The sequence below is a fragment of the Salminus brasiliensis genome, chromosome 16 (assembly GCF_030463535.1).
Source record: "Salminus brasiliensis chromosome 16, fSalBra1.hap2, whole genome shotgun sequence".
NCBI classification, from domain to species: domain Eukaryota; kingdom Metazoa; phylum Chordata; class Actinopteri; order Characiformes; family Bryconidae; genus Salminus; species Salminus brasiliensis.
In genome coordinates this window covers 28,119,783-28,144,474 of record NC_132893.1, presented here as the reverse complement: position 1 = coordinate 28,144,474, position 24,692 = coordinate 28,119,783, and the positions used below count along the sequence as shown (strand labels likewise).

Genomic DNA, 24,692 nt, shown 5'->3' with positions numbered 1-24,692 from the left:
CTGATGGATTGTTTCACACCTCAACTTAACCCTGTAAAAAGCTTACAGACCGTCGGCAGGCTGAAAGTGCTATGACAAACTTACAAAAAACATGGCCCCCACAGAAGTCCGGAGTGGTTGATGTGGCGCAACAGATAACACCACTGCCTCCCACTGAGCTACCACACCATGTGGGAGACTGAGGTTCGATTCCCGGTCTGGGTGACCGTATGCTGTGCTACACCAATAAGAGTCCTTGGGCAAGACTTCCAACACTACATTGGCCCTCCTCTGTAATATGAGTAACCTTGTAAGTCGCTCTGGATAAGAGCGTCAGCTAAATGCCATAAATGTAAATGTAAGTCCCCTGGCCTTAGTGTGCAATAAGCCCTGAAGTGTTAAAGGGGTTAAAGAGACATTGTCACAGAATCATGTGGATGCGCCACTGACTGTAACAGGGACGTGTTGGCGTCTCGGTCATCTCAACAACAGGCCGTAATGTTGCTACTGCGCTACAGAAATTTGGTGGAGCCAAACGAGACATCTTGTGAGAGCTGCATGACGCTCCGTAACATTTGTCATATTTGTGTCAAATTATAGAAATTTACGCTACCACCTCAGTCCATATGCTTCCTTACTTCAAATGCTGGTTCTGTATCTCAACAAAAGCTATTTTATAGAGGTCCAAATGGGGGTGGCTCTCAGTGCGATTTTGTATTTGTGTCATTTGTGAATTACACTCGTGCTAAAAAAAAAAAACAAAAAAACAACTCACATAAGGCTGCTTTAAGGGTGCGATGGTTTATGTAAAAAAAATGAATAATAATAATAATAAAACAACATAGTGAAGCTTAAAACTATCACCACTACTTCTCTCTCAGCCTCTTTCAAGTGTCTCTCTTAAAGCATCCTTTGCAGAAATCGTTGTCAATGGGGCCTCTGGGTGCATTCTACCACAGAGTGAAGCTCCCACCCACTCTAAATGAACTGGGCTTTAAATAAGCCTGATTACATTCTAGGGGGTTTTAATTTGGTCGAGGGCAATGAAACTCAACTGGAGAATTTCTAATTCTAACTTCCTAAACTAACCTGTGAAGAATAAGAATCGCTGAAATATTTGAAGTAAAAAAGAAAATCAAACAGAATCTTGACCTTAGCAATGAAAATTATCCCAAACCTGAAATCATTCCTCTAATACACAAGCCTGTAAGCTGCGCTCATCAAACCTCAAGCAATCCTTATTTTAGCTGTTCACGAGACTGTCTCTCTTTAATGTTTGTAATTCTTTACACCCCTAATATTTTTTTATTTCAGACTTCACAGTAACCTGTAACCTATATAACACAAGTAGTCTAAAGTCATGTTTATACAAACCTTAGTCCAGGACCACTGAATCCCCCAGCAGCTCCCCAAAACTCTGCACACTGAACACCTACAGGTCTTTCCAAGACAACGGAGAGCGATCAGAGAGAACATTTCAACATAAATATTTAATGAGGTCAGGCAGGGCTGGGACGAGAACCTTCATTCAGATTCATTGAGCAGTACGTAAAACATGAATGTAATGAGGTGTCTTGTGATGGTACCAAGTCCATAGTGTTCATGAAACAGACAAACAGACAAACAAACAAAAACAAACAGAAGAAAAAATAACAAAAAACACTGCTGATTTCCCCTACATCTTTGGTCAGAGGAACTTGGACGGTCCTGAAACATGATCTCCATCTCTCCATGATTTGAAGGCATACGACGAACACAAAAAAAACAACATGAGGCAGTGCCCTCAAAAAGGGCTGAGCTGAGGGCAAGCAGAAGTTACAAAAAGTCTGTTGGCAACCGTTCACACTGGAAAAACTATACATTTCGCTCGCTTGACTTCTCTTTTCCTCTCCGCACCGCAGCTGTTCCGAGGACGGTCCCATGGTCGCTCTGTGGTTTTCCGCACTGTGCTTCTCAAAATTACAGGTCCTCCTGCTCCCAAACTGGGCCAGAGGGAAGGAGGAGGGGGTTTGGATGGGGTTACACAAATAAAAATACACTTTTACGATTCAGAAAACTAGAAAGTTTCCAGTCATTTGTGCGGCCCATCCCCCTGCTCCCCTTTGACGTGACCGTCGGGTTCCCAGTGGCGACCGATGCCCGTTAGGACGCGCCGCCATGATCCGCGAACTCACGCAGGGTCAACAGTTCGTGACCCCGAGAGCAGGTGACACACACATGCACTCAGTTCGTTTCCACTTTGGCTTCCTGTTTGTCCTGTAAGAGCGGAATGAGGGACTCCCACGCTGCAAGGCACTGCAGGACAGAAGGAGGAGAAAGAGCTGTTAACATCTGGCCATTCATTATCGAGAACAGCCAAACCCAAAAAAAAAAGGAAAGAGACTCAAACTCTCTGGACACTCAAACATTCTGGAAACGCCTTTGGAACAGATCGTGAGGGCATGAGAGACACATTTGTTAAAGCAATAGTTCAACCAGAAATCAAAATTGCAAAGCATTCCCACTACCCCAAACGTCAATCAGTTAACCAAACATGTTCAGTTTCTGAAATTTACTTTGCAGTGTTTTGTACAGGACCCAGAGGCTAATTTAGTAATGAAAGCATAAAGTACCCAGGTCTTCAAATAGCTTCAAATCATGTCAAAGCAACAGTACACAGCATTGTTCCTTAAAATAACAGCTTCAAAATCCTGTAGAGTGAGGCTCCACTCACTTGCAATAGAGAGAACAGCATCTCTGTTATTGCCAGTCCGTCTCGGCACACTGCTAACTGATACTTTGGTGAAGCAAGAACTGCGTAACGCTAGTCGTATTTGTGTAAAATCCTGCTCAGTCAACATGCTTCTTACACTTTCAGATGACTGTTCTGCATCTCTCAGCTTGTCCAGAAATCGATATACAAACCATGCCCTGTAGTGGTGGCTCACAGCCTGAATTTCACTTCCTGACTGTAGGGGAAACCCAGAAGCAAGAAATACCAGTTCTCCATAATGCTGCTTTAAAGCAACACTATGTAGCATTTTTACCTTAAAAAAAATCAGCTTCAAAATCATCAAAAATCATTTCTCCAATCAGATTCTCCAGTGAGAAAAGCATCACTGTTGATGCGACTCCAGACTCACCATGCAGTTGACAAATTTGGATAAGCAAGGAGATTAATGACTCCCAAATTCCTGCGTATCACTGCATAACACTGCGTAGGCATTTGTGTAAAGCACTCTACCTTTTCCATTCACATGCTTCTTTTCCTTTCAGCGACTGTTCTGTACCTCTCAGCTGGTCCAAAAACACATGTCCTTTAGTGGCAGCTTAAAGCGTGAATTACACTTATATCACCCTTAATTACACCAATTCTCCATAATGCTGCTTTAAGTAATGTCAAATATATTTGAATATGTGTTTTCTGACACTGTGTGGCTTCAAAATGGCCAGAGAGATCTCAAAATCTGCATTTGTATATAGCTATATGCAAATGTTTTGACACCCCTCTTCATATTACATTTTATTGATTGAAGGAAATTATTAAGAAATACACTACAGAAAGGCTAAAGAGTAGACCTTAATATGAGTGGATCTCTCTGCACATTTTACAAATGTACATTACAGGTCTATAACAAGTACGCAGAGGCAAGGATCCATGGGGAGCGGGCTGGGTAGAAAAGAGCAAATTTAATACGTAGCCATGGTGACCAGTAGGAGCATCAACAGTCAGAAGGTCGCTGCCCGGCACTATTTATCACCAATTAAGGTGGATTAGGCAAATAAACAGTAAATGTACATTAAAATGGCGTAGGGTAGAGACGGTGGACCCATGTTCACTTGGAAAATCAACAAATCCTGGAAGAGCGTCCAAATCATAATCATTGAATAAAACTGCAGATAACTATAATTTTGGGGTACTGACTATATGTGACACAGGATTGAAACAAACCACTGCCCTAAGCAAGAACACATTCATCTTCAACAATATTTTGTCGTAGGAAGGAAAGACAAGTAGCAAGATCTAGTCAATAACACAGGACCTTTAGCACCAAGCCTGCTGATTTAGCTGTATTAACTAAAAACAGTGACCGTTTTTCTGCTTGACGCTCTGGACCTTCTCCTCCTGGCCCTGGCTTTTGGAATTTTGCAGAGCTGTGTCAGTTTTTGGCACAGCCGATGGGCTAAAAGGTGAAAGAATTCCACTGCTAGCTCCACTTACCACAGCCGAAGCTATTTCGAGGATGTAATCAGTCTAGCTGAGGGCCACTCTCCAGCCATCGTGTATACACAAACATGATGGATTATGTTTTGTGATGCTATAGAGGGATGGTGGTTGAACAGGAAGTGTGCATCTTCACACTAGATTTCAGGTGTAGTATTTATCTTTAAATATCATGTTTCCAAAATATCTGAAACACTAAAATCCATCTAAACGTTTAGTCTTCAAACCCACATTATAAAAGTGCACATATGAATAAAAGAAATATAAGAAGAAAAGTGACAAAAATGCCTCTGGAACCCTGAATTAGTCCGTCAGTCCCTCACCTTCTCATAGTACTGGATGTTTTTGTCCGCCATGCCGGTCAGCAGCTGTCTGAAGTCCTGCCGTTTGTTGTTCTGCCAGCGGTCCCAGTCAGCTTTCAGGTCTGCGTTGAAGCACTCCACCCGGTCCTGGCACTTCTCCACGTCTATGGGCACCTGCAGGAGGGACGAGCAGAGGAAGATTAGACTAGCCTGCAAGATTACTGCCTGCAGTTCTGCCCCACATTACTCTACAGAACCCCCTAATCCTGACCACAACCAGAGAGCAAATGCCAGCAAATCTCCATGATTCACCCCAGGAAGCCAAAGGAGCCTAAGAAGTTTCAAATTATGCTAAAAAGCCAGTTATCAGTTGAGCGAGTTATAGGTCTCTACATAACCCTCATAGTTCCCTCATGGCATATACAGTGTACCTCCAAACACCTCTTAATTTCAAGTTTAATGGTTTTCCACGTGTCTCTCACTGAAACAAGCGGAGAGGTTACTAAACTTTACCGATGTTTGATCTAATGGGTGATGCTAGGATAACACTGCTAATACACACAGGACTTAAGGGGCTCAGAGTGGCTTAGTGGTCTAATGTGGCATTGCCCCAAGTTTTGCAAGTTCACATCTCGAGCTACTTTGCCATCAGCGGCCGGAGTCCGAGAGAGCACAATTGGTCGTGAGTAGATGCGGCACTCTCCCCACAGGCACATGTTGGCTGGTGTGGTGGAGCTGGGGACTAGGAGTCTTCTCCTAGTGTTGGGAGCAAAGCTAAAAGCTAAAACTGGATCTACATCCTGCACCACTGAATGGTTGAAATGATTTACGTTTTAGCATGCATTTACAGCAATTGGTGATAGCCTAACTCAAGTGTTTGTTAGCAACATTATCCTAGCACTTATGTAAACTAAAAATGTACACTTCAAATATCAAAACATGTCCTGTCTGGTCAGTAATGAATCATGGTAATTTCTTTTTTTTGCCAAACTATTCTTTAAACATCATCACTGTTATTCAAACTGTATATCTCAATTTTTCCAATTCTAATGAAGCTTTACATTGTGTTACAAATGTCATGATGAATGGACCAATAAAACAACATCCAAAGCAATACTCCAGCCACCAATATTAGCTCCATGCTAACACAGCATGGTACATATACATACCAATACACTGGACTGATACATTCTAGAACTTTATATAAGTAATTAAGTAAATGACTCAAATGTGCAGCAAAATGACAACCACAGATTTCTGAGAAAATCACTGATGTGCATTTTTAAACCTACTGGGGTTTTCTTGTCCTCCCGGAACGCGACAGCTTCCAGCTTGGCCTCATACTCCGCCTGGACTTGGTCCCTCTTCTTTAAAACATTCTGCAAACAGAGTAGGTAGCAACATGACTCAACCATCGCACATTAGCGCCACAAAACAACCTGCCAACCTTCCATGATTAAAATCCTACAGTGATTCTGCTTTAAGGATCAAACTGCCGTTACGCCGGCCTTATTTAAAAGTCCCACTCCTGGTTGGGTTTCTGAAATGAGTTCACGGCTCAATGTTTAGCGTAATTGCACTCGCGCAAAGAAATGGCTCTGATGTGGAAGCTATTAGAACAGCTTCTAGCCTCTTCTCATAAATCCTGGCCAGTAGACTTCTGCTGAACTGTCTTCGGAGGCACTCCGGGGGGAAGAATGATGGCCCCCACGATTGGAAAAAATTAACAACATCCAGTCAGCAGCACAGAAACGCTGAGCCGCCCAATGTGTTCTCATTAGAACCCTGTAGAAAAGACTACCGTCGACACAAAGAGAAGAGTGCTTTCTGCCCGCTGTGAAGACTGATGTGTTTTTAAGTTGAAGCCTCCTTAAAAAATGGCTGCAGCTGTTTTTGAATGATGACGGATAAAGCCGTGCAAATCAAAGGAGCGTCAAAACTACACCTCATAAAACCTGAGCCTCTGCACTATTATGGCCATGAGCTTATCCCTACACAAACAGGAGCGTTAGCTTGAAGCAAAAAGTCAGAGAGACTTCTCTTCTGGATTTTATTAGATGATCTTCGTGAAGTGATTTGTGTTAGTGGAGCATCACTCTTGACCCGGGGGCTCCATAAATTAATCAGCAGACATTTAGCTGTAGTTGTACATAAAGTACTGCTTTGTAGATGAAGACAATAACCGAAAGCTTGTGAGTGAGTATGTGATTGAGAGAGAGAGTGAGAGAGAGAGAGGTTTCAATACTGTCATGGAGGCTCCATTTTCCCTCACTGACTGTCACTGTCCTTCCCCTTCCCCTCTTTCTCTTTTTTATTTTTTTTAGAACCTGTCTTGCAAAACGCTGCAGGAGGAAACATCATCTGCTGAGGTCCTCTTTTTTTTTTTGGCCAAGCAAGAAGAGCAAGTGTGTGTGTGTGTGTGTGTGTGTGTGTGAGAGTGTGTGTGAGAGTGTGTGTGAGAGTGTGTGTGTGTAAAAAGGATAAAAAGAGAGAGAAAGAGGGGGAGAGAGAGGGAGAAAGAGGGAGGGGTGGGGGTTGAGTAAGCAAGACAAAGAAAGAGGGTGATCAGAAAAGAGACAGACAGCAAGAGAGCTAGAGTGTGTCCAAGACAGTGAGAGAAACAGGGAAAGAGAGAGCGAGAAAGAATGCATGAGAGAGCAAGCGAGAGACTCCAGCAGGTCAAAGGGCAGAGGCATGGGGAGCTGAGTCGTGCAGAAATGTCAGCAGCTCTGACAGCACTTACCAATACACAGCTCTGCCATGAAAGAAAAAAACAAACACACAAACAAACAAATGACAGGAGCAACAGTGCAACAGCGTTCCGGCTTCCGCGCCCCCCCCCCCTCCATCGTAACACATTGAGTACGGCCACACATCTGCAGCTCCATCACTCTGGTGTGTGAGTGGAGAGCAGAGTTCTGTTAGTGTGAGTTGTGAGAGTCTTATATGGACACAGACTGAGTGTAAACAGGAGGAATCTTCGGGTAAGTCAAACTCAGGACCACCGACTCCACAATTAACTTTAACTGTGGAACGAGACAGAGAGGCAATCACTCCACACTACCAGACCAGGTCAAAATAAAAGTCATTAATATAAACAAAGCCGGTCTTTTCTGCTGATGATCTGAGCCGAACTGGGAATAACTCACTAGTGTACAGTGGTATGCTTGCCCGGCCAGGAAATCGAACCCCAGTTTCCCTGCCACAAGGACAGCAATGCTGTTACCCACCACACTACACCAATCTCCCAGACTTGATGTAGATGATGTTCTCTTGCAAAACAGACAGGAAGTCCTTGCTCATGTGAACCATCTTCATTTACCTTCATAGACTCGATGTAGAGGATGTACTCTCGCAATACAGGCAGGAAGTCCTCGCTCATGTCCTCGGTCAGCTCCTCCAGCGCACTGCAGCAGTTAGCCACACAGCCCCCAACCCCGTCCAGTGGCTCTTGCAGCACCTCCTCAGAAGAGGCCCAAGACGAGTAGACTGGGCCATACTCTCTCAGCTCCACCAAGTACTCTGAGGAGAAAAACACAAGGGAGAGAAATTACACTTAAAAAAAAAAAAAGTTAATTTATTATATTTGTGTGGTTGTATTCACTATAAATTCACTGTATTCACTACATTACTCTGAAAACTTGCTACTTGAACATGCTCACTATAGTAAGAGCCATCATGTAAATCACAGTGTTGTGCTGTAAAGATGTGGTTTGGCAAAAAAGACTAGCAACACAATATTTCACTTAACATAGATGTAGATAATCAGCCAGTATCTGAGGTGTCCAAATTTAGCTTTTTAGATTTGTGCGATACATGCAGTTCTCTCAACCCACTGAAACCACATCCAGGTCTCCATACAGAGCACAGACTTGTCAATGTGGTTTAGGCTGAATATAGAGGTGAGCAATTGGTCACAAATTTAACCGGATTTAAATTTGAACTGGAGACCCCCCCCCACACACACACACTGCACTAGATCTGATTAACCAGCACGCTTTATGCTCCGTTTGTAATGAATCGTGCAGTTGTGCCATGTTCAAGACATACTGACAATATTAACATTATGCTCAGAAATACATATTGTGATGTATTAAGATGTAATTAATAAAAAAATATGACAAATGTAATCATATCTCCCACTTCTAGCACAGTACAGCTTACTGTGAACTGTAAAAATGTACAAACCCTACGCTGTCAGCTTGTAGCCCCTGTCACATGTCTAGTGCCAAATTCGACACCACTTTCTACACAGAGCAGCAGCTAAAGTCATGCAAACAATCTGACTGTAATGGTAAATTTTATTTTTAATGAAAACATCACATCCACTCAGGTACAGGAGAGCTGGATTTTGGCTGGGGAAACCAGAATTCGGGACCACATCTAACCTCAGTGTGAGCTACACAGTGAAGTTATGATGTTAATGTTCATACGTCACAGTAAGTCATTCTGCACCCAAAACTACATTTACATTAGTCTAGAAAACCTTAATGAAACTTCAACGTACTTTGCGTGGCCTGAGAGGAGTTCGGGTGGTTATTCACTTCAAGTGAAGTGAAGGGGGAGGGGTTAACATCTTCCATCGAACCCCTCCTGTAGGAGTCATCAGCTCTAATCAGGCTTTACCTGACTGCTCTTTGATGATCCTCTGTGCTATTCTGTCGATGGTGCCCAGCTTCTGTGTGAACACGTCCAGATAGTCCCCCATGGCCGCAAACTCCACCGGCCTTGCTCTCAGCTTGTAGCCGCCCGTCACATATTTCACAGACTCGCCCATCTTGGACAGCAGAGCCAGGCCTTGCCTCTTATTCAGATCCTACACAAAACAAACAGTGAGACACGTGAGACTTCCTTCCACTGAAGCAAATGTACAAAAGACTAGAAGTCAAGCCCCCGGAGTGGTGCCGGGACCTGCTTTCAGAGCTTGTAGGGATTGTGCGAAACTCTTCCAGAAATCAATATTTCACAGCACTGTAACATTAGTCTTATTAATAACCGCTGTTGGCCATCTTCACAAAGTTCCTAGAAGAGTAATTACACCTGACTTTTTGTCACAAGGTCAATAATGAAAAGCCATTAGTGAGTTTGATAAACTGCACTAGTGGCCTCCACATTCCAGCGCACTGCCACGGCCCTCAGCACAGTGATAAACTACATCACCCGCAGACGCAGGTTTTAGACTGACTGTCTCACTCGCTGTTCTGTACAGTTATAGACAGAGATTCAGCACTCCAGTCCAAATGACATGTTTCGTTGTACAATGAGTGAACAAATACACTAAAAGAAACTTAAATATGACATTTTCCTACATTTTCAGAGTGCAAGTTCTTTTTATTTGACAAAATTTTGCTAATTATAGAAGAATTAACATATTAAAATGTACCATAATTTAGTACATGCTACATCTAAAGAGTTTCTGTTTATTACCAAATATATAAAATAATAAAAAATCTTGTACATGCTACATTGTTTTATTAATTTATTTTAAATACAGCAAACTAATTTAACTATTACATTGTGCATATGTGTGTTTGTATTTAGTTTTAGTTTTAAAATACATGTGAATATTAATGAAATTAGGACAAACCACTTAATTTGACTAGGGGTGCCTAAATATTTGCATATGACTACACAGGTTATATTACAAAATATTACAGAAGCATGCGAAGGGGTACATATTCAATATTTATTTGCAATTTTTTCTGAAGTTCTACCTGGGGTGTGTGTTTGCATATTACATCAACTCAGAGAAAAAAAAAAAAATACTAGACGGTCTTGATGATATTGACTTAATTCTGACCAGCACATTTCAGAGTAGATAACGGATTACAACCTCAGTCAGTAAAGCACTGTTTAACTGAAGTCATCAAGGCTTTTAATTTTTTGCCCATATAAAACGACATGTTTATTATAGTTATATTACATAAGTTATTATCATATAAAATTATATGTTTATTATAGTTATATTACATAAGTTATTATCATATAAAATGATATGGCCGATGTTTATTATGAATTATTTGGCAATTGAAAGAGGTGACAAAATGTTCGCTTGGCAATGAAATGACCTTTAAAACCTCTGGGTCAGGAGAGTTTTGTCCTGCCATGGAATATTAATTTAGTCTCTTTCCTAGAAGCACTTTCCTCAAGGACATGGCCACAATCCTGTCAGGGGAAGGTCAGGAATTGTAGCTCAGTCAGCAGTGCCTGGTGTACATGTTGCTCCTCAAACCAGCAGCCATTTGATTCCTTAAATGGTCCTTAGAATCCTAAAGAGCCTAACAGACACTGACCACATGGACAGAGGTATTGGGACACCTTCTCATTCATTGTTTATTCTGAAATCAAGGATATATGTATGTATGTATGTATGTATGTATGTATGTATGTGTGTGTGTGTGTGTGTGTGTGTGTGTGTGTGTGTGTGTGTGTGTGTGTGTGTGTGTGTGCACATCTGTGTCAGCAATGGGTGCAACCTAAATAAGCTAAATGCATTCATTAGAAGCAGTGTCCACAAACATTTGGACATATAGTGTATTCTTTCACGAGCACTGACCTTGGCTGATAGGAAGACACTGAAGTGCTCGTTGAAAGAAAGGACCGGGTGGTCCGCAACCCGCTTGAGGAACTTGTCCAGTGCTTTCCTTCTCGTCTCAACAAACTCCTCTGAAAACCGATCCACCACTCCTTTCATCACAAACTTCTCAGGCAAGGGCTTTGGAGGCAACAGCAAAATACACACAGACACACACACACACGGGGGAAAAAAGTCAGTTTGTGTTCTAGGACGATAGATTTCCAAGCTAATGAGCATGGACTGGAAGAATTGTGTATGCTATCTCAGCTTGAAGCTGGATAATTATTCTTGCCAATACAGCCAGAGGCCACAAATATAGCTCAGTTACTCCTGTGCTGTGCTGGAGGTTTATGACCACTTGATGAAATCCAGGGTAGTTTCCAGTAGTTTGAGGATCTACCTACTGGAATGAGATGGGTTGGCTGGCTGTCCTCTAGCTTGTTTCTTAGCCAGTCAAAATCCTGGTAGCGTCTCCTCACGGAGTACTCTGGCAGGTCGAACTCCGTTCTGGTGGTCTGTAGATCAGATAATGCAGATTATTAGAGTGTTAGCAAGCCTTGCACAATATGGACTACCAACTTTATGGCTGCACAATATGGACAGGACACCAGCACTGCAATTACAGTGCTACATATATGGAGTCCTGTTGTGTAATATAGTTAAAGAAAACACAAGTGACTTAATATGAGGACAGGATAAAACATTTGCACCTTTTAAAACCAAAATAATTCACTTCCATTTACATTAATATCTGATACCATAAATACCATGAGTCATTAAAGTGTTTGGTTTGGCCAAAGTCAAATTTACACAATTTTCCACTCACTGCAGATGTAATTGATCAGCCAATACAAATTTGGCATCCTTCAAATGTCGCTTCTTTAGTTTTAAACTGAAGCTATAAAGCTAACATTAATTTGACAACTTGAGTTTTAGCCTTTAAAACCTTTAAAACAATCACTGGGAGCTGTAATTGGTCAAAATGAAAAAAAAAAAAAAACCCACACTATGCGATTGGTCAGAGGGCTCATTAGCACAACAATCCCTCTGATGTCAGTATTACTAAAATTAATAACAAACATCATTGGGCAGCCCTAAGTTTTTATATTATATATATATATATATATATATATATATATATATATATATATATATATATATATATATATATATATATAAAAAACATGGTCACTGTACCTCCATTTGTGTTTTTTTCACTTTTTGACACAATGGGAGTTTGTCCATTTCTTTACATTGCCATAATTTCATGAATAGACCAAAAATGCTCCAAAACTATTCCTATTTTTGTTTCATGTTGACTTCCATTTAAGGTTTAGAAGGTACTGAGAAGGTTCTCCTTGTGCCACCAGAACAGATCTGACCATTTAAGTCACACACTCCACAAGACCTCTGAAGGCATTCTGTGGTATCTGGCACTAAGACGTTATCAGGAGATCCTATAAAGTTGTCAGGTGGAGTCTCCATGTGTCACATCAATGACCCTTTACCGGTTGTCCTTTCTTGAACCACTTTTGGTAGGTACTGGCCACTGCATTCCGGCAACACCACACAAGACCTGTCTCATGTTTTGGAGATGTTCTGACCCAGTCATCTAGCAATTATAATTTGGCTCATGATTCTGTGTCTCAGATTCTTACGCTTGCCCAACCGACTGTACACCTGCTGTCGAATACATCCCTTGACAGATAATGGTGCTAATGTTATGTCAGACCAGTGTTTATATCCCTTATTTTCTGAACACGTATGGTACTGAAATCTGTAATTCTGGCTGAACTTGATAAGTAAGGCCTAAGGATAAGAGTATGTGAGCAAATCTGTTTTTTAGTTGTGGTCATGTTGGGGAGGTTACCCCAAACCATATTCTACATCATTTTCATTAAAAAAAAAAAAAAAAAGGAACAACAAAGGGAAATGCTTTTAATGTCTTTTAAAAAAGGTTTCGTACAGAGAAAACGGTGGGCTTTCCGTGAAACCCTTTCTGCCTGAGAGATAATGGGCTGGTTATCCATTAACCACTGCAAAAATTTCCACTAACGCTGTAGACCACAGTCACTCAGGACAGTCAGCAAACAGTCATCAGGAGAAGATCAACACGCCGCTAATCAGACCAATATCCCTCCGGCAGCTCTTCATTTTCTCTCCCTTCAAAGAAAAAAACGAAGGCAAGAAACTGGGCTTCCTAAATGCAGATCTTTTCACAGACTAATGCATCAAAAGTGTCAAAGCCCGAGGACCGAAATTCTCTCATTACTGACTGTGTATTCCATCTTAACATCTCTGCTCGGCTCTCATTAGCTTGTGCGTCCGAGGCGGCTTTAACTGAGACGCCATCACCACAGCAGGTCTTATCAGTCCACCTGGTTGCCGTGATACATCATATTACTGCTAAACTGCATTCAACGGTCTTCTTCTCAGCCCTGGAAACGCCTCCGTCTGGCCAGACACCTGATATCAGGCCATTACAATTAGTACCTACCAGGCTCAAACGCTGAATTTCTCTTGTATTAATGACAACAGGGATAGGATTAACAAGAGGCATCTTCACTCAACACAAATAACCCATCCATGCTCCAACCACAAATGTGTTTAATTGTTGACTGCTGGACTAATCCCATTGAACTTAATGAGAAAGCATTTAATATGGTATAAAACTGAATTAACAACCAGCAAGTTGCAACCATATTAATTTTAGTACACAAAACATTTCACTAGCAAAAATGTAATTAAATAATAATAATCCATTAAAATATAGTTTTTAACTAAAATGTTTTGTAAAGCTAACCCAAGTTTTTAACAGTATTAAAAAAATAGAAATTTGTATAGGTTAATATCATTTTCCAACTTAATACCTATAACTATAACAAGACAGACGTCACAAGCAGAATAAAAATGAAAAATAAACAATGCTAAAGATAAACTGGAGTATCGACATAAAAACAAGCTAAACTAGCTGCAATAAAACTTCTAATTCTTCTAGTTTTGTTAACTTATTAGTAAACTAATTATTATTTCAGCAATAAAAAAAAGCAACACTATGTCGCATTTTAACCATAAAATAGTAGCATCAAAATTATTGTAATAAGGAGAACAGCGGCACAGTCACTGCGAATCCAGGCTCAGCATGCTGCTAACTGTTCTATGTCCATTTGCTGAAGATACAGGATAACGCTCGTGAGAACTGAGTAACGCTGTAATCCTGTAATACTACTCAAACACCTCAGTCCACAAGCTTCTTTCACTTTCTGTATCTCTCAGCTTATCCAGAAATGTCCTTTAGTGGTGTCTCGTGAATTACACCTCCCAACTGTAGGGAAAGCCCAGGAGCAAGAAGGCCAATTTGTAAATTCAATTTTCTTTCACTTCTGTATGTAATCTAGGAGTCATCTTCTCTACAATCAGGCCAATATAGGCAAAATAATTACATCATCATCATCTCATCGTACAATATGCACATGGCCTTAAAAAGTTTTGCTGACCTTGAAACTGCCCATTGTGCTTACTTTGCAAGATGAGCTCATTAACGTGAACAAGCCGGTATGTTGACATTTGTTTCAAACAGTAGTTATTTATGTTTTATTTATATACAATATTAAATTTGTTTTTTTTTTATTCCAAGTCCAATGTCTGAATAGTAATAATATTTCAAAGTTACTCTACATTACTCTGTAGAAAGGTGTAACTGCAGTATTATGACATTCTATTAAATACAAAGGTCTTAAAATGACAATCATTATTAATTGCAATTATTTCTAGGACAATATCACCACAAATATATAGTTAGCATGTCAGGCTTAGGTCGATATTATATTTTACCTACATTTGATTTGTAGGAAAAATACAATGTTTAAGGTGATAAAATACTCGAACCTAAGCTTAATAAATAAATAAACTCTAAACCCAATTGTTGACTTAACCCCTTCTCTGCTGACCTTAGTGGACACTCTGTAAGTGATGTATGTCTCCATGGTGGACACATGTTTCTTTGGATCGTCCACGGTCACAAAGAGGTCACGCGTCTCTCCGTCGAGGTCATCGTCCAGCTGCAACCGATTTAGCAGGGAGGAGGAAGAAGCGGGGCTTGACGTGTCCACTGCGTTACCATTGGGGAGGCTCAAGTCCTAAAGGGGGAGAACAGAAGAACACTAGGTCACTAATAAGAATAGTAGTAGTTGAAGGGAAGAACAAACCGTGTTGAAGTGCAGATTTGACTCATGCTTTAATATGATATTTAATGATAAATTGCCATTTCTGTCTACACACCAGCAGATATATACACAAAGAAATCTGACATTGGCATCAGCACACAGTTCCCCTATGAGTTCATTCATAGCAGATTGCATGTTTGCATTTCTATGAATGCTGATATTCACAAAATTGCCAAATGTTTGTGGACACCCCTTCTAATGAATGCATTCAGCTTTATTAAGTTTAGCTGACACAGGTGTGCAAATGCACATGTAGCTAGTTCCTGTGGAGACACATTGCCAATAGAATAGAAGACTCACTTGAGCAGATAATCACTTACCTATTGGCACTATGCCTAATGCCAGGAGTGGGCTAGAGGGGTACAAAGCCCTCCCAGCATTGAGCTGTGGAGCAGTGGAACTGTGCTCCCTGGAGTGATTGTGCTCTGCTTAATACATTTGGGATAAGGTGGGATGGTTATCACCCAGCATCCTGACCTCACTAACACTCTTTTCGCCGGATGCCGGATCAAAATCTCCCAGAAATTCTCCTCCAAAATCTAGTAGAAAACCTTCACTGGACAGTAGAGACAGGTACTCCAACAAAAGTAAATACACGCTTTATACCCTTGATTTCAGAAGCAGCACAACATGTTCATGTTCTTTGAATGTACTTTTATTCATTTCGTGTATAACTGAAAACAAAATTATGTTTATGAACCATATCTTCACTCATGTGAACTCAACTCAACTTTTTTCCAGCCTAGCTGTCTCTCTGTAATATGAACTGTGAATCACTGTGATTCACTACGACCTCTTTGTTGACAATGCTAGAAGGTGACTTGAGCGAATGAGAGACTCCTGAGCCTCCAGCAACTCAAGTGAATTGTGATATGATGCAAACGGTCACAGTCTTTACCCACAGACTGTGTGGGAAGAGACAGTAAGACATTCCAAGTCAGCCTGGGTTGGGTTCACCACTGTAAATAGGGGACAGAGTCACCTTGTTATTACCACTGAATCCTGGAGCACCAAAGTATACTGCAGGCTAGAGCTGCACGATACGCACACTTGTGACCCTCATGCATGTAGCAGAACATCTAGACAAACCACAAGAGTTTAAATACATTAACTATTTGACCAAAATCAGCAAGGATTTGCATTTAATGAAAACTGTGATCATGAGGGTGGATCTATCACGCTTTAGGGTTGCACTGTGCCATTGCACAAATTGAGGAAGGCATGCACTGCACAAATTACCAACAAATATCAAATCCTCTGTTGCAAGGCTCTACAACAGGTTAATGATCCAAAACATAGCTCCAAACTGCCTGCAGCTTTTAGAACGGGCCCTCACAGTGGCCAGACCTAAACATCATAGACCATTTGCGGTTACGAGTTGAACAAGCAGAGAACAAGCAGTGAACAGTGCAAGATGACCAAAGACTCGCTCAGAACGAGCGATGAAAGACTAGGTAGATGTTGGCTTCATATCCAAATTTCTGGTCCACCTTAACCGGTGCTGCAGAATCAGATATGTACTCGCACCAGAATGTAGCTGCTGTATCATTTAACATTAGAAACTGCGCTGTCTGAACACTGCAGGGACCTGTTCAGGTTGATTCGCTGACCAGTATGCACTACTACATTAGGCTCAGAGTCGGGTCCAAAAATCTGAGGCTGCACCTCTTACACACTACTCGACTCGCTCCCCAACTGTCGACTCTGACTAGAGCCAACCTGCACAGACCGTCAGCCAGACAACTGGGGCTAAAAAAAAATCAGGGTAAAAATCATGTAGTGTAAACCAATTACTAGATATGCCAAACATTAATGTTTTTTTTTTTAGGCTACAGAGGCAATGTTTACTACTTGTGATCATAACTTCTAGATGATTGATCGCAGTTAAACTGCTGTAGGCAGGTGGATTACCTTCTGAATGAGCTCACAACAGAACCACACTTCACCAAGTATCCAAGATTCATGAAGGCGTGAACCAGAGTTTCTTGTTTAAAAGAACACCTTTAAAATAAATGTAGTTTCTAGACTAAATCAAATTCTTCTCATTCTTGGATAACAGCAGGGCAGTGTGTGTGTGCTCGTCTGCATGTGTGTGTTTTGCAGGTGTTTCGTAAAGAAATGTGTGTGTGTGTGTCGTCACAGTGAGGGTTAAAGGGCATCGTATAACAAGATTACTCTGGGGGTTCTGAAGTTTCTCCTGGTCTGCCAGCTTTTTTCCCCCAGCAGTCGGCTGGCTGGCCATCCATCAATTACAGCCTCAGCATCTGTATGCCTGCAGATTGCTTCTCTGTTTTCATCAAGCCAAGAAACTATGACTTGCACCTCAAGATGACACAAAAACACATTTGCTTTTTTCAATGTTAAAACCATATCCAGTTTTGAGTGCTTTCAAATAGCGCAACTGTCCAAGCACTGGCCCTATCGTCAGGAGATGATGTGAGTTTGATCAGTCAGCCATACGTGACTGGGAGAAGAAGAGAGTATAATTGGCCCTGCTAATACCTAATTAACTACCCACTGCTTAGAGCTGCTGTATCTATCCACTCTAACGCTCCACAGCGGTGCAGCCGTTTAGGAATTTGCACAACAATCGGGAGATTGTCGGTTCAAAGCCTGGTGACCTTACAGCTTCATTTCTATATGCCTGTATGTTCGGTTTACTTCAGTTAAACTTGACATTATTTTGCAACTCTATGGGGGATAGCTGATCTAAAAATAAATTAATTAAATAAACAAAATTAAAATGATTCACTTATCGAACTCCAGAAGAGCCGAAGGTTCGGTTGATGTCGGACTACTGCAGTAAAAATACCTGCACCCCCCCACCCCCCTCAATTTGGATCGCCATTACGCCCATTACCGAACCCATATATACTCTCCCCCTATCCCCCTATGCGATTATGCTGACACTGGGAGGGCAAAGACCAACACCAGTGCCAAATAGTATCTCGTCAGAAGAAAGAAATGCTCTGATCAGATTTGTTTTTCTTTTTAAAGGCTCCAGGGGCTGTTGGGGCATGATTTTGGAATATGATCTACAGGCAGGCTGAGAACGCAGGTTAAGAACAAGCGGGTTTAAGAACTCAAAATTCAGGTCTAAATTTAACTTACAATGAAAGTAGTAGTAGTAGTAGGGGATTCTACAATCTTAAAAATTAAGGTGCTTCAGAGAGTTCTTCCATGGTTCTTCCATGAAAACACTCAGTGAACCCTTTGAGGCATCTATATTTTTCAGAACCACTGGTAAAATGGCCCTATAACACCTGGCAAACTACATAAGTAGTATTTTTAGGCTAGATTTGATTTGAACCCTATCAGTTCTCTCTATACATATACAATGCAGTATTTTCTGCTGGTTTCAGCCCGGTACAGATACTGGGTATCAGACCAGTGTCATCTCTAATTACTTATTTTATTACAGGCACAAGCCACAGAGAATTAAAGCGATGGCAGGCGCAGTCGGCACCAATATCACTCATGTAGGCTAATCCCTATAATGATCTCTAAATAACAAAAACTGTCTTAATGCCAGTGACATGCGTAGGTCTTAAATAAAGCAGCATTTCATTCCTGATCACTAATTGGCCTGTCTTCAATTTTTTATTAATAAATCACCCCGCCGTGCTGTGAAGCAGTCACTGTAGATGAACTGAAACCTACTGAGGTTTTGTGCGTCTTGAAGCCGAGGCTAAAAAACAGTAAGTAAGGACGAGAGGGATTCTGCCAAAAAGCATTACTGTGGCCAAGATCCTGCTTTCAGATCCGGTACTTAGGAAACTGTGACAGCATTTTCCTGACTGCATGCCATACATACATAAGAGCCATGAAACAAGTTCTCAAACATGCAGAAGTGCAAAACCCTGCAAGACAGAAGTGAAATTTAATCTAAAATAAAATATTAGACAGAAAGAGGGGGAAGGAGGGCTGAAGTCTAATGCTACGGGCCGAACAGGAGGTCAACTGTGAGAGCCCTTAGTAATAAGACCACTCTTACCGGACCACAATAAGAGTCAGCTTCAGGACAGAAAACTCTTAGCTCTCATTTTAATGTTTAAAATGAAACATTTTTCTCAAGAACCCACACGTAAACAGGGCTGCACGATCTTGGGAAAAAATTATATTGCAATATTTTGTTGTTCTGTGACATATATAAATTGAGATATTTTAAAGTTTTCTGGTAAAAAATGATCAGGTCAATGACCCAGCAAGTTTTGATATTAAAAATGCCCTCTGCGTATCCAAGACTGGAGTAAAACAAATGATATTGGGCATAGGGCTGGTCAATATAAAAGGATTTTATCGTATCGTGATACATTTTCTTATCGCAAGACATCAATATGCTTTCTTTAACCATATCGTCAGTGCTTGCAGAACACTGATCAACTGCATGTTTCATTACAAACAGTGTAATTATTCTATTTTAATTGGCTAAACTGCAGCACATTCTGAATAAAAATCAATGTACTGAGTATAGGAGAGTATCTGAATAGTAGCTTGTAAGAATCTGTGATCATGTATCACAGTTAATAGTGTGTATTATAAATGTCTTCAAATATCGTGCTATAATATCCAAGTGTTTTATTTCATTATTTAACTTTCATGCTATTGCACGCCCTGCGATGGGACTACTGCGCATGCTCACATTGTGATATCAATGCGACATATTGTGCAGCCCTACATATAACCCACATACACTCACTTTAAATCAGACATTAAATTCTAAATACTACTTGTTGCCCACACACAAACAGTCGTTCTTCCAATTAATACCTACAAAGCCTATAAAATGAATCAACCCCCCTACAGATCGCAATAACCACTCATATGCTTATATGCTGACCAGAACGTCTGCAGTCTCTAGATAAACCTGAGGCAATTTGGAAACAAGCGCTGTGGACTGATGAAGGAAAAAGTGACCTGTAACCTGTTTGGTCACATTCACCAAAAGGTATCATGAGGAGAAAAAGTAACTTCATTTCATTTCATTTGCCAACTGTTAAGCAAGGGCATTGAGCAATTTTGCTCTAGGTTGAGCGGCAGCCAGTGACACAGGAATACTTTACATGGGTAGAGGGAAGAATGGATTAGTAAGTTCTGGAAGTAAATGTGATGAAGTCAGTCAGGACAGGACAAGGGTCTCTAACAAGCTTATACGTTACTTATATGTGATTGAAGATCTGTGGGTAGACTTTAAACATGCCATTTGTGCAAGACGGTTTAAAAAAAAAAAAAACATCATAGGACTATATGTGGAAAATGTCCAAAATAAGAATAGATAGACTCCTAGTGGGCTACAAAAAGTGTCCTAGCTAACTGCATAAAGTAAATGCAAATGCTGGCCAACTTGCAGATTTTGTGAATTATCTTGTCTTACGATTATAAAATAAGAAACGTCTGAAATTATTACTGTGTATCTGCATATAATGCATTTCATAAGGGTGAACAATCTGGCAAAAATAAAGACTTTTTGACAAAGATCATTTTAAAATGTGGAATGCTCATACAGATATGCATTTAAACAATAGTGGATATCAGCATCAGCTCCCAATTCCCATATTCTTGAATCATATGAATCTTAATATTCAGTCTTTTTAAGCACAACAGGACAACCATGTTGCAAAACGTTAAAGTTGCTAACAACTTAACTTAAAGTCTTTTTATGATCTTTGTAGTTTTTCATTACTCCCAAAGTTTTGATGATACCTATGCATCATCAGATTTCATATTACAGCATGAAGAAAGGCAAAAGCTAGCCTAGATTCAGAAAACCACAGCTTAGGCTAACATATTTCTGACAGATGATAAACAGGGCTAAAAATGGGCTGATGGTAAAAAAAAAATAAAAAAAAAATAAAATAAATAATAATATATATATATATTAATAATAATAAAAACATCGCCCTGTTTTCACAGTCAGCCTAACGTGATCTTCTGTAGAACATGTGGCTTGGGTTAATCTCTAGGTCATCAACTACTGATGACGCTGTATAATGTATAATTATGTGGTCCACTTATGGGGTTTGTGCTGTTTTAAACATAGAAACAGACTATTTACAATTTCTATATTTTTCCATTATAATTAAACAGGCTGTTTTCTGCACCTTCAATATATGCAAAAGGCTTCCAAACTCATTGGCTAACCCAGTTTCTGTCCAGGCCAAAATATTCTCCATAACATCAGCATGAATGGGCATAACAAAACCAATGCAGGTTTAAAAAAATAAATATATATGTTTATCTATATTTATATAAGTGTTGTTTTTTGTGACAGCGTATGGACTGATAAGTGAATGGCACAATGTTTACATACTATATTAAACATGTATTTGTTTGTTTTTTTTATAAAAGGAAGAAATGCATCTTATACATGCTCAACCACTCTTGGTTGAGCATGTATCACACTGAACACCCTCACTACCAGTTAAGGTTATCTTAACTATACTGCTTTATGAACTATTATACTTTAAGGAAACTGGCCCAGAACTGCCAATAGCCACTTGTAAAAATATATATAATAATAATAATCATAATAATAAAATAAAGACTAACATTTATAAATCTTAAATCCAGAGCATAATGAGGAGTGTCCACATGTCGTCCTCTACAAGTCATTCTAAACCACTGGCCTATCTTTAAGGCTAATCAGGTCAGTCCAGCTGTTGACCTTCCTGTCTTTATCTACATGGTACACAAACCCATGTATTCAAGAAAATGTAGGATATCCACAACAGCTCAAGTGGAGATAGCAGAGGTGCACAAGAGTCTTGATGAATGAATTATCGTCTTTGTGACAAACCACACACAATCAACAATGGTCTCCAAAAGCGACTCATGATGTGATGAGCAGCTGAACACAGTGCTATTGTGAGGGGGATATGAACATGAAATCAGTCCTCTTTGGCCCAAGAGTTTTTTTTAAAGCAATTTTATCTTTCATCACATTAAACTCGGCTTATTGACGTCGTCAAATAAACCCTGATGTGTGTGGAGACTTTTCATAGCATTCATAGCACTTTAAGAAAACTAACATCTTGCTCGTCCTTTTGATATAAAGGTGTTTCATGTATATTGTGTTTATGGTGTAACTGACACATTTCCACCTGATATCAGCTAAAACTCAGAAAAATTGTTATTATAAGGAGTGTTTAAGCTCAGACTGCCTTTTAAATACAGTGCAACACAGGGTAGCCAATCAGAACAGAGCTTATTTACATGCCAGTATGGGGGACAGCTTGTTTAACTCCAAATAATTAAAAATTAAATAAAAAATTAAGTTTGTGTAATAATTAATTATGCATAAAAATATATTATTTTACCTGAGACCAGCCAAATGCTGGAAGTGGACCATGGGCCTGTTTTACATGTTAAACAGCTCAGTTCAATCTCAGTGGCTTATAAATAAAAAAAATCAGTCTAACGATGCACAGTATTCCCATATTTATCACTAAAAAATGAAAAGGATAAAAAACAGCAGCAACAACAACCTGTCAGCAAATGCGCAAAGCAAGTGGCACTGCATGCATCCCCACCAAAGCCTGCAATTCTCAGTTCCACCTTAAATAATGAGGCACCTCCACTGAGGCGCCCGTGGTCGCCTGAATGCAGCGCACTGCTATTTAAGGTGGACCGCAAAATTCGACCGCGAACCTGGAGAATAAGGAGCCAACTTCAGTTCCGTGCACGCAAAATATTGACAGGCTTTTCCTTTACTCTGTGGTTTTTACCCAAGCTAAATTAACCACACGTCGTTATTTACCGAGCCAGTAAAGATCCAGCGAGCCGGGCTGAGTGGGGCTGCTATGGGGAGCCTGCTTACCTTAGCGTTGCTCCCTCCATCAGGGCTGGAAGGGAGGACAGGCTCTTCGGCAGACAGAGGATGGCACATCTCCTGGATGGATTTCTGCCCCGACGAGGGCAGCGATTTGGGGGTGCCAGTACTCATATTACGAGAAAAAGGGGGGTCGCAGGAGAGCGCTGGAAAATCCCTAAATCCCTAGATCTTCGCCCTGGGCTGCTTTAACGCTCGCAGCGGCGTGGAAAGCAGCGCACATCTGTCAGCTGACTCCCAAAACGCAGGTCCGGAAACACAACAAGCCTCCACGGGAAATAGCTAAAAAAAAAACCACACACACACACACACACACACACGCGGTATGAGTCCAGGTTAAGGTGGTTTATTATTATTATGAAGCCAAGATAAAAATAATAAAAAAAAAAAAATAATAATAATTTAAAAATAACAATAATTATATACTGCACACAATTGTGTAGACTCAGAAATCCTCAGGCTCCCAATAATTCCCAATTATTAATGTTAACACGTCCACTAAAACTAAAAAAATAAAATAATAAAAATGATGTATTAGATTTACACTAGCACACTAGCGGGTTGCCAGTCCAGTGCATGTTTAAGCAGTGCCGGACACATACAGTCAAATTCATCCAGGGGTTTGTGAGATTTGGCAGCCCTGCACTAGCAAACAAGAGGATGTCATTTTCCTGCTGAAAAAAAAACAAAAAACAACCTGGCCAGAGCAAACAGGCTACACTGGTGGAGTCTGATGGTATAGCTGGTCTACCAGCATGACCAGCCTGACCCAACTAGTCAACCAGTATGACCATGTTTGTGCTAGTCGACCAGCGTGTTCATACTATTTGACTATTTTGGTCAGGCTGGTCATGCTGAAACGAAACAGACCAGGCCTCTGAATGGCTCAGCAGTCTTTTGCGCTGCCACTATGGCCCAGGGGTCACATGTTTGAATCCCAAGCCATGCTGCCTTGCCATCATTGGTCTGAGTCAGAGAGACCACAATTTGCTGTGCTCTCTCCGGATGGGAAGATGGCACTTTCTGCCCTTATCACTCGAAATGTGATTCTGTCCAGCACAGGAATCTATTAGGGGACCTGGCACTTTCCTCTGAGCATGCCGGCTGCCCAGTGATGCTCGAAAAAAAAGGCAGTGGTTGACCTCACATGCATTGGAGGAGACATGTGCCAGTCCTCACACTCCTAGTGTCGGATTTAGGCAGACCAAATTCACTGGTACCAGTAGATTCTTCAATTTAATCTATTAATGCATTTCATCTAACTAATGGTCTGTGTTTTTTAAGCACTGATGGCATCCATGATACTCTCAGCAACATTTATCACAATTTCTATAAATATCATAATATTGCTCACCTGTAGTTCATATATATATATATATATACACACACATATATATATATATATATATATATATATATATATATATATATATATGCATTTTTATTTTATTTTATTTTATTTTATTTTATTTTATTGTCAGGAACCCTCCTTATTATTATTATTAATGTGTGAAAAGCTGGCAGTAAATAAATAGTAGCTAAATAAAAGTAAATGGGACTTTTATTATGAAGGCTG

At 40.4% G+C, this 24,692-nt stretch overlaps 1 protein-coding gene across 1 annotated transcript; it reads right to left on the bottom strand.

The window, feature by feature from the left end:
* Nucleotides 1-1,450: 1,450 nt before the first annotated feature.
* Nucleotides 1,451-23,346, bottom strand: snx30 (sorting nexin family member 30). The gene is made up of 9 exons (XM_072659316.1): nt 23,105-23,346; nt 15,013-15,201; nt 11,467-11,577; nt 11,042-11,200; nt 9,112-9,301; nt 7,808-8,007; nt 5,778-5,864; nt 4,507-4,659; nt 1,451-2,274 (listed from the first exon to the last, which is right to left on the bottom strand). Exons 1-9 carry the CDS (start codon nt 23,228-23,230, stop codon nt 2,203-2,205), a joined length of 1,287 nt encoding a protein of 428 aa, XP_072515417.1. The 5' UTR covers nt 23,231-23,346; the 3' UTR covers nt 1,451-2,202.
* Nucleotides 23,347-24,692: the final 1,346 nt, after the last annotated feature.